At 32.8% G+C, this 10960-nt stretch overlaps 1 protein-coding gene across 1 annotated transcript; it reads right to left on the reverse strand.

Annotated features, from left to right (window-relative positions):
* Window positions 1–10007: 10007 nt before the first annotated feature.
* LOC141704345 (uncharacterized) lies at window positions 10008–10454 on the reverse strand. The gene has a single exon (XM_074507585.1). The coding sequence runs from the start codon at window positions 10452–10454 to the stop codon at window positions 10008–10010; it is 447 nt and encodes a 148-aa protein (XP_074363686.1).
* Window positions 10455–10960: the final 506 nt, after the last annotated feature.

Here is a 10960-nt window from a genome sequence, read left to right on the forward strand (position 1 = left end):
TGAGACATCTTTAAAATCATATAAAGAGCCTAAGGTTTATCAACTATTTGGAGAACCTGAAATTCTTCGTGAGCTGCTTTTGGGAAGTACATCTCCTGCAAGTGACAAATCCTATTGTAAACATGGGTTCATCCTCTAGAAATATGTAGTAAATTTTAAAAAAAAAATAATAAAAAAGGAGACCAAAATCTAAATTCAAAGTGTAGTCCAGTCCAGAAACCTAATTTTTGTCCAACCCCACAACCTACCCCATATGGGTCTAAATTGAGCTATTTCATGAATATTCAAAAATGGATAACAAAGACAAAACTTCAAAAAAATTCATGTCAGAAGAAATTGATGTATTAGTATATAACTAATAGAAGCTCTCAAGGATAGTTGCACATCCTCTGAGAGAGCCTTAATCAACTTTTATCCATTAATATAAAAATTGTTCTTCATTATTCAGTACCTAATTCGATATAATAATCATTAATGGAAGATAAAAAAAACTCAAGAAAATCTTCCACCACCACTAGCAACAAACCAAATCAACCATAATATGAACATATATGAATCCATCAAATTTCTAATCTTGAAGATTAATGAATATCCTTTCTTGAAAGTCAAGATGGCCATATGTTTGGAGGCAACAAATCCTAAATACTTGAACATGATGTATGATGGACCTCATAGGCCCATGAAACTAGTTGTTGTTATTCTTGATCAAGAAAACAATATGGTTGTAAAGGATAAAAAGGATTACTATCATGGGGATCTTTAATCTATTATGAAAAATATAAAACTTGGACATCTTTTGCATAACAGTCTAGACAGTATGATATCCAATGGGGTGATTAGATGCAAAAAAGCCAAGGAAATTTGAGACACTTTAGAGGTTAAGTGTCAAGGCACAACTGCTATCAAGAAGAATGGAAGGACAATACTCACTCACGAGTATGATCACTTTGACTCAAAACTTGATGAGTCTTTGACTGAAATCTATGATATATTTCGGAAATTGTTGAATGATTTATCACTTGTTGATAAAAAGTATGATCCAAAAGATTCGAACTTGAAGTTTCTTCTTATACTCCCTGAAAAGTGGGACTTGAAAGTTATACCAATAAGGGATAACTATGTTCTTGAAGATACATCTCTAGATGAGATATATATAGAATGCTGAAAACTCGTGAACTGAAGATCGAGCAGGAAAATAAGTGAAAAGGGCGAAGGACAAGACATGTTACTCCCACGTTTAAAGAAAATCCAAGAGAGAAATCTGTAAGAAAGAACCATTTCGAAACGAAAGGCCATGATTGCAAAGTCTGATACCGAGTCATCAAATACTGATGATGACTCAAACTCTAATAATTATTCAGACACTAAAAGGGATCATGATAATGATGAAAATATCCTACAGATGGCTGCTCTCCTAGTTAAAAGCTTTATAAATCTGGGCTATAAGGATTTCAAGAAAGAAAAGAGTTTTTCAGAAAAGGCTATAGTTCCTCAGACTCTGATAAAAGGAATTAGAGAAAAATTATGGGAAGAAGTCAAGGTCTGGGAAAATTACGAAGTCAAAGATCAAGTTTTATAATTAAGATGGAGTTGGACACTTTGCAGCATATTATAGAAAGCTAAAAATTAAGAAGAAGCAAGCCTTGATCATGAGGAATAAGAATTGGGATGATATATTAGAATATGTACAAAATATGTTATCAAGGAAATTGTTGATAGTAAACTTGATGCTACCGAGATGAAGGAACCTCAAACTACTCACTACTAAAAATAGTAGATACAACATCGATGCTTAAACATCGGCATGTAATGCACCCGATATTAAAAGTCTGTTTGCGATGTTGAATAGAAATGCAGATATCGATTTCCCATACTAGCCGTTTTCTATGATCAAAAATGAAAAAGGCCAAATATATGCTTCGAACTTTGACATAGACTGATTTTTTTAACCCTTTTAATAACTACTTTTAAAAAAATAAAAAATGACTTATCCTTTTTACCCTCAGTTTCAGTACACTTTCCCCCTTTAATTTTAACAAATTATTTCCCCTTTTTATTCCCCCTTTTCCAAAATATCTCTCACCTATTTCCCCTCTTTCTCTCTGCTAGCCTCATCTTTCTCACCGTCTATTTCTCGTCTTTCTCACCTTTTATCTCTCTTTCATCACTCATATCTCTCTCATCTCTCCCCTCTTTCTCTCATATCATAAAAATCTCAGTCATGTCTCATCTTTTTCTCTCCTTTCTCATAAACCTTAATTTAAGCCCCCATTCAAATTCAAACTTTGGAGCTTCAAATTGAGCTTCTACCTAGTAAGATATACTTAAGTAGAATTTTTGGAGCTTAAAATGAGCTTTGGAACTTTAAGGTTTTGGAGCTTGGAGCTTTTCTGGAGGTATATACTCATTATTATATATTTTCTTTTTATGCATGTATATAAGAAATGTTATGCTTATTTTTTTGGGGGTTTTGGAGAAACTCGGAATATAAGTAAACTTCGTGTGTTATTAGGTTAATACATTGTACTTTCGAGTGGGTTGTCATGTATACACTAAAAAATAAAAATCACAGCTCACAATAGACCCACTTATACTATATACTTTTGCATTTATGTTAAATGTTTGCATAAGAAAAGTTAAAAAATTACAAAGAAAGCTTACAAGAGAAGGGACTTGGAGCATTGATAAAGAGGACAAAGATAACGAACTTAAGAATTTTTATCATTTTTTGTGAAACTTGTTGCAAATAACAAGAAAAAAATAATTCATGTCCAAATGTCTCCTAAGTAAGGTCACACATAAATATAAAATAAATTTAATAAGATAATTAAACAAATATGAACATAAATATAAATAATATGTGGGCTTCCTATCTATAATTTTTTGTTTTTTTAATGTATCATGCATATTATTTATGAGGAACAAAAAATATAATATAAATATAATTGAATTTGTTTTTCTTACCTTGACATATAATGTTGAAAAGGATAATTCTTGAAATGGAGGTCATGTAAAAACAAATACAAGTGACATTTCATATCAACCTACATACATATGTACAAGAAAAATAGGATACTTATTCTAGTGTTTTAATATTTATATATAATTTGTGAAAAAAATGCATAAGAAAGGAAATTGAAGAAATTCAAATTATTACCTTAACCTTGGTAAACAACATCAATTCATGATAACCACCAAATGTTGTTAACCAAAATACTCTTTCATAGAAAATACAAATAACACCAATTTATTATTTTAGAGCCATGTACTAGTTGCTTATATTAGGGTTTTACCTACCTTTTTCATATCCTCTATTTTGTAGGGCCCAATTATGTATCAGTGATTTTAATGGGCCTGATATAGTTTAAATTGTTTTTTGTTATAGTATCCTATTCTTATTACAAATTTCGAATTTTTTTACTTTTTATAAAAATATGATCTAACAAAGTGTGCTCAGTATTATATAAATTAATTGGATGTACATTTACAAGCCTATAGGTATACAAGTATTAATCTAATTTATTTTATATTATGAATAAAATGAGATTCTAAAAATCAAGTGGTAAGCATTGTATAAAAAATTTAACTTCAAAATGATATTTTCTCCAAAATTTTAAATTTTATTAAGTGAGATTATATATAAATTCCCCAACCTCAACTAACAATAATATAAGTACTACTACAACCCTAACTAATAATAATAGAAGTACTATTACAATAGATTTAAGTCTAAAATACCTCTCACTATAACGCACAAATTTATTGTCACATAAAATTAATATTTACATAAAAACATTTAATAAAATTAAATTTTTAGAGGTATAAGATAGGATACTAAATGTTTGACAAATAAGTTATACGTATGAGAAAAATGATACAATTTTTAAAAATATTTACTAATTGCTTTGTTAATTTAACATAGAAATTAAAATGAATGATAAGATGAATTTCTTGCACCAATTCGAGATCCTACAAAAATTCAGCTATGTCGGTCATCGTAAGGAAATCGGGAGATTGAAGCCACAACTATGATTTTTTTCGATGGAATCAAAAAGTGGTTGGGAGAAGCCAAAGATTTATGTGCCGAAAATTTGTGATGGGTCTTTTCGACTTATCTAAAAATGCCAAGATCATCCACGAGCGAAACGCCTTTCAGATTGGCTTGTCGAACTCATGCTTTTCTCGTGGTTGAAATGGGTCTAGACACTTTCCCCACCGAAGTGTTTGATTTGGAAAGCAATAAAGTTGGCCTAAGAGCTAATATAGACCTTCTTGAAGAAGAAAGTGAAGTTGTCCACCAGAAAAACCTAAAATACCAATTTCAGGGAGCCCATTATTATGATTGAGGTGTAAAAAAGCACAATTTCTTTTTCAGTTACCCAGTGGGAGGAAGTTAGCAATGTCAATGCCCGTTAAACAAGGAAAACTTCATCCAAATACAAACCAATATTAGAATACAAACTACTAACCAATAAGAGCTACATGTTTAGTCTCTTTCTCTCTCATCCATGTGCATTATGTGTTCATGTATATATTTTCTGAATCGTTTTTAATTTGATTTTTCCCATTAATCGTTAACTTAATATATAAAAATAATTTTACCATATTTTTCTCCATCTCCCTTTCAACAATTTGCATAACATATTTGCTATATTTTGAAGAGAAATCATTATTTAAGCTTACCTGAATCACTAAGCTGAAATCAATACTATTTCAGGAACCGGTAGATTTTGGTGATTCTCGTAAGCATAATTACTGATTTATTGCCGAAATATATCAAATATGGTATTCATACTGATTATTGGAGGATGTAAAAAGAGTTCACCAGTTAACGCGAAAATTCAATTAAAAATAGAGTGAATAAGGTGGAGTTGTGTGTTGGGTGGTGAAGTTTGTATTTTAATATAGTATATTTTGGATTAAGACTATATATATATATATTAGTTTGTATTGGATTAAGACTATATAGATATATATGTATATAAAGACGAAGGTTCATAAAACCTATTAACTTTTAATAACAACCACGTGTTAGTACCTAATTCTAGAGGAAGCTTCATAAAACCTAGTAACTTCTAATAATAACCAGTGGTTTGATTGTACTTTTTTTGTTCTTTTTCTTACAGAACTCTTACTCATATCTCTATTTTTATCCTTTTATTATATTTTAAATATCGCAAAACTATTCTTTTATATAGATTAAGAACACATATTAAAGTATGTCAAAATAATTAGACTGAGGGACTGGTGTTTTACTTGTTAAGTTATCATGTATCAACTACCAAGTATTGTTGGACACTTTGATATGTCAGCCACCACTTACCTTTCCCCTCAACTTTAAAGATTTAAAAATGGACCATAAAAGCATTAGTCATAAAGTGTGACCATAAACTAACAAGAATGAAATATCCTGGTCTCTTCTATAATAAGATATTAACATACCAACCTAGAGATTGTCTTTTTCCAATCAAAATTAATAATTAATTCCCTCTCTGTTCTTTCCTTGAAAATATTCAAAAGTTCATAACATTCTTTATCTTGAGAACTTGCCAGGCAATGACAATTCACATACTACAATTGTTACTATTCTTTTCTGATGATCTCAGCTATAAAAAACACCTCTTGCTAGACCTACTAAAGAATTAGCTGTCTTTGAGTCTGCAGAGATGTTCCACCCTGGTCGCAGCAGCAGCATAACAAGTAAGCTGATCTTGACTCAATAAAATTATGATGTTTTCGAATAATTCACAAGCACACGGTGAAGAGCACATTCTGATAATATATTTAGTGATAGTGATGAAGTAAATCCCTGTAACATCAGAATGTATTGAAGTTCATCAACTATGCATAATTTTGTTCTCTAAAGATCATAGTTTTATTGATATTAATCAACTAGTATGAAGAAGTAAGGATCGCAAGTAAAACTAGATGTGAGATTCGTTATTTAATCTCTAATTGATTACATATGCACACACTAGGAGTCGAACTCTTGACCTCCCGCGAGGGAAACAAGCCTAGAACAGTACAAAAACCCAAGTTTATCTAGATTCTTCAATTCGAGTTATGGCTATCCTAGTTATTTTGGATGTCATAGTTATGGAAGCTAAGAGTTCATACTGGCCCTGATATGGGTTCCTAGTGAATGTTCATTTATCCTGTTGCGGGAAAAATTCTGTGCAGACGGTTGTCTAATTGAAGACCTTTAAGACCTTATATGTTCTACAAGTAAAATATGTCAAGAACATACTTTGCAGATCAAAAATTTTTGTAATGTTCTGCTTACAAAACGTATATGGTCTCCGATTTGATAGTGGTCTCCATGGATATCAATCCGGTTGTTGTATAGACGCATTGACTCTTTCAAATAGAAATATACTGGATTGTTTTAACTATCATAAAGAGAAAAAATGTGGTTAATTTTTGTAAAATGGAGCTATGTTCTGACATTGTATATTGGTGTGCCAGATCTTCAGCGTATGCAGTTTTATTTGTCAAGGATGCCATTAAGTTCGCCCTGTTTGTGGGAGAATGCAAACATAGTTCTGCAACTAGGGTTCCTTGGATTCATAGCACTCCATTTTGTGCGCAGAATTGTTTCATCATTAAACCAACACAAAACAAGAGAAGATCTTGGACAAAATGACAAGATGAGTGTAATTGTTGGATTTTCCTACAAGTTTTGCGTATTTTGCTCAATTTTTTTGTTTGGAGAACAATTTATAAACATTTTGCTCATGCCACAAAGTAGAAGTGGGTCAGAATGCAAGATGACAGGCCAGGTCCTTTCCTCAGAGATCACCCAAGCAATATCATGTGCCATTACATTGATTGCACTATACATAATGCTAAAAGATAAAAACATATCTAAAATATATATTATTCCTTTATAGGCATGATGAAAACATATCTAAAATATATATTATATTTTTAAAATGATTTACAACTTTTATGGTACAATTTTATAAGAGCTGAGACATCTTTAAAATCATATAAAGAGCCTAAGGTTTATCAACTATTTGGAGAACCCGAAATTCTTCGAGAACGTGAACTGCTTTTTGGAAGTACATCTCCTCCAAGTCACAAATCCTATTGTGAACATGGGTTCATCCTCTGTAAAAGTGATAGTAGCTTTGGGAGTAGCAAAAGAAACAAAATTAGGAAATAGCCACATGAGGAACTCCAAGGAATTATTAGGATAATGTTGATGTTGATGTCCATGCGAAAGGTAGTTGGTCAACACTGTAAGGTGGGTTAATGTAACGAGCACCACCACTCATATTAATAGCACTACCACCAATGCCACCACTATCAAGGTTTTCACCACTAGCGATCCTAATACGCCAATGGAACCGGGACCAAGACCATAACTAAAACCACTACCTCCGAATATTACCGAACATACAACGAGTGCTACCACTAAAGCTACCAGCAATGCCACCACCAATGCTTCCACTTAAGCTACCACGAATGCTACCACCCTTGACACAATTAAGACTAACAAATATACCACGAATGCTGAAACTATATATACCACCAATGCTGAGACTATATATACCACCAATGCTGAAACTATGACAACTAGCCATGTCACTACTAAAGCTACCAGCAATGTTACCACCAATGCCACCACCAATTGTACCACCTGTAATACCATAATTAATGTGGCCACCAATGGAAATGCTTAAACTACCACGAACTTTAACACCAACACCAACAATACCACCACCAATTATCCGACCAAAAATACCACTTCCAATACCGCCAATTGCACTAACAAGAGCACTACAACCAATGTCATCATCAATGCCACCAAATCCACTACTAATGTTATCGTCTCTAGTACCACCAATATAACCACTAAAGATGCTAGTCATGCTACCCCCAATGTCACTACTAAGACTACCTAATATACCACCAATGCTACCACCGTTGATGCCATAATTAAAGTTACCACCAATGATACTACTTAAGTTAGCACGAACTTCACCACCAACAATACCACCACAAATTCCACTACTAAGACTATGAGGCTGAAAATGGTGAGCGTACGAAATATAAGTTTACCCACCTGTTCAAGTATTGAAATATAAGTTTTTACAAAACTATAATTTGTCCCAGACAGAGCCTACATCTTTATCAAGTAAGAAACCTCATTTTCAACTATGTATCCGGTAATGTAAAGTTAAATAGTGATTACTGCTAGATTCAAGAAAAATCATAACTATATACTTTTTGAATAGTTACTGATCTATTACATCAATAGAAGGTTCTAGTGAGACTGAAAATGGTGAGCCTACGTGTTCTTGTATTGATATATAAGTTTTTACAGCACTATAATTTGTCACAAACAGAGCCTACATCTTTATAAGTAAGAAATCTCATTTTCAACTATGTGTCAGGTAATATAAAGGTAAATAGTGATGAGGGCTTCACTTGTACTATGTGCATATATATTTATTTTATATATTTGCATAGTAAAGTATAAAGAAGAACAAAGAAAGCTTACACTAGTAGTTTGATGAAGAGGAGAAACATAAGGGACTTGGAGCATTTTCTTCATTGTTTGTGGAACTTGTTGCAAATAGCAAGAAAAATAAAATTCCTCTACATATGTCTCTGAAAAAAGGTAACACATAAACATAAAATAAATTTAATAGTATAATTAAACAAATATGAAGATAAAATATAATAATATATGGGCTTCTTAGCTATAAATTTTCATTTTTTAGTATATCATGTATTTGATTATAATTGCTAAAATCATGTGCATCTCCCTTATTTTTATAGATCGGCACTACCATGCTAAGCCTCCATTCCTGCGATATGACACTAGTCCAAAGTATATTGTGGAATAACCTCGTTATCCATTTCTCTCCCTCTTCACCCAAATACAACCATACCTCTATAGGTATTTGATCTGGCCCTGTAGCTTTACCTCTCCCCATCTTAGGTAATGCTCCCTTAACTTCGGCTCTGCTCATAGAAGGCTGAACACCAAAGTCAAAGTCAGACGCACTATCTGATCCTATCACCCTAACACCAATTCTCTCCTCATTAAATAACTCCTTGAAATAGTTATGCCATCTATTCAGAATATCCTTATCCTTCACTAGCACGTATCCATTAACATCCTTTATACACTTAACAAAACCTAAATATCTCCTCCTCCTTTCTCTAACCTTTGTCAATCTATAAATACCATTTTGACCCTCTTTTGTACCAAGGTGATTATACATAGCCTCGTACGCCTTTGATTTTGCCTCCGCTACTATCTTCTTAGCCATACGTCTAGCTTCCTTATATAAAATTCTTCTCATATCAACTTGTTCATTATCTTGGCAACACAAAAGTTCCCTAAAAGGATCATGTTTAATTTTTACTCGCTCCTGCACCTCCTGGTCCCACCACCAAGCTTCCTTCTGCACCTGAACCTTTCTTCAGGTAACCCCTAACATACCTGTAGCTACATTTCTGATTGTACAGGCCAATCGATTCCACATTCTATTAACATCCTTATCATAAAATCTGTCTTTTGCCAACCCAATCCTTTCTTTAAAAATACCTACTTTGTCTCCCTTTAGATTTTTCCATAAAATGTTCGGTGTCACCTCTCTATTATCTTGTACTACTCTTTTCCTTATACATATATCCATTACCAATAAACGATGTTGAGTAGTACATGCCTCACTCGGGAATACTTTATAATCTTTACAATCCATGTTGCCTTTTCTCATAAGAAGATAATCGATTTATGAGTTACAACCTCCACTCCTAAAAGTAATCAGATGATCATCCCTTTTTTTAAAACAAGAATTAATAATCATTAATTCATGTGCCAAAGCACACTCCAAAAGATCCCACCCACTCTTGTTCCTCAACCCAAAACTAAAACCCCCATGAATGCCTACATAACCATCTGATTGTTCGCCAATATGACCATTAAAATCACCTCCTATATATAAATTCTGGTCCCTAGGTATCAACCTAACTATTTCATCCAAATAATCTCAAAAAATCTTTCTCGCTAACTCACTCAAACCAACATGGGGTGCATACACACTTACAAAATTAACGATCTCTTCATTAACTACGAGTTTAATCTTCATAATCCTATCACTGACTCTACTCACTTCTACTATATTCTCCTTCAAGAGAGAACTTATCAAAATACCCACACCATTCCTTGTATTACTAACCCCTGAATACCACAATTTAAACCCGTTAGCTTCCTTAGTACTACTACCCTTCCACTTAGTTTCCTGAATGCAAATCACATCTACCTTTTTTTTCTTTAACATATCCACAAGTTCTAAAAATTTCCCGGTCAGAGAACCTACATTCAGCGTACCTACTCGAAAATAGACATTAGTTGACCTTTGCCCCTCCCGAGAAACTCTTCTCCCTAAATTACTACCACTATCACCACCACCATCCCTACTTCTTACCAAATCCATCAATTAAAGATAACTCTATTACACGAAAACACACAACTTATAAATGAAAAACACACACTATATAACAAGAAACTATAAAATGCAAATAAACTATAAATAAATAAATAACAAGGAAATATATCTAATGACAACTCCTATAGATACCCTAATTATCAAACCTGATGACAAGGCTTTCATCTCCCTGTATTTCTTTTAATATTGGCCCTTTTATTTTGGTACTATCGGAGAATCTAGTCCATTTAGAGGCAATTTGTACACCAGTTGAAGTATATTTATATGTGGTTGTGTTTGTTTGGTGGCGGATCAAGTAAGGAGTTGTTTGCCAAACCCGGAGAACTGGGGGAGAAAAACAACAAAGTAATTACGAGTAAACCGGGATGGCAACATGTTTGTATATTGCTTTGGATGAATAAACCACAGTTTTTTTGGATAAAGGAAGGACGTTTGTATTATTTAATATAAAAGATCATATCTCTTCTTTCGCATTTATTTTTCATAAATGAAAT

The sequence above is a fragment of the Apium graveolens genome, unplaced genomic scaffold (genome assembly GCF_009905375.1).
Source record: "Apium graveolens cultivar Ventura unplaced genomic scaffold, ASM990537v1 ctg7748, whole genome shotgun sequence".
Taxonomy (NCBI): domain Eukaryota; kingdom Viridiplantae; phylum Streptophyta; class Magnoliopsida; order Apiales; family Apiaceae; genus Apium; species Apium graveolens.

Bases quoted from the DNA above. Each gene is read 5' to 3' on its own strand.
- LOC141704345 (XM_074507585.1), bottom strand. From the start codon at position 10,454: ATGGATTTGGTAAGAAGTAGGGATGGTGGTGGTGATAGTGGTAGTAAT.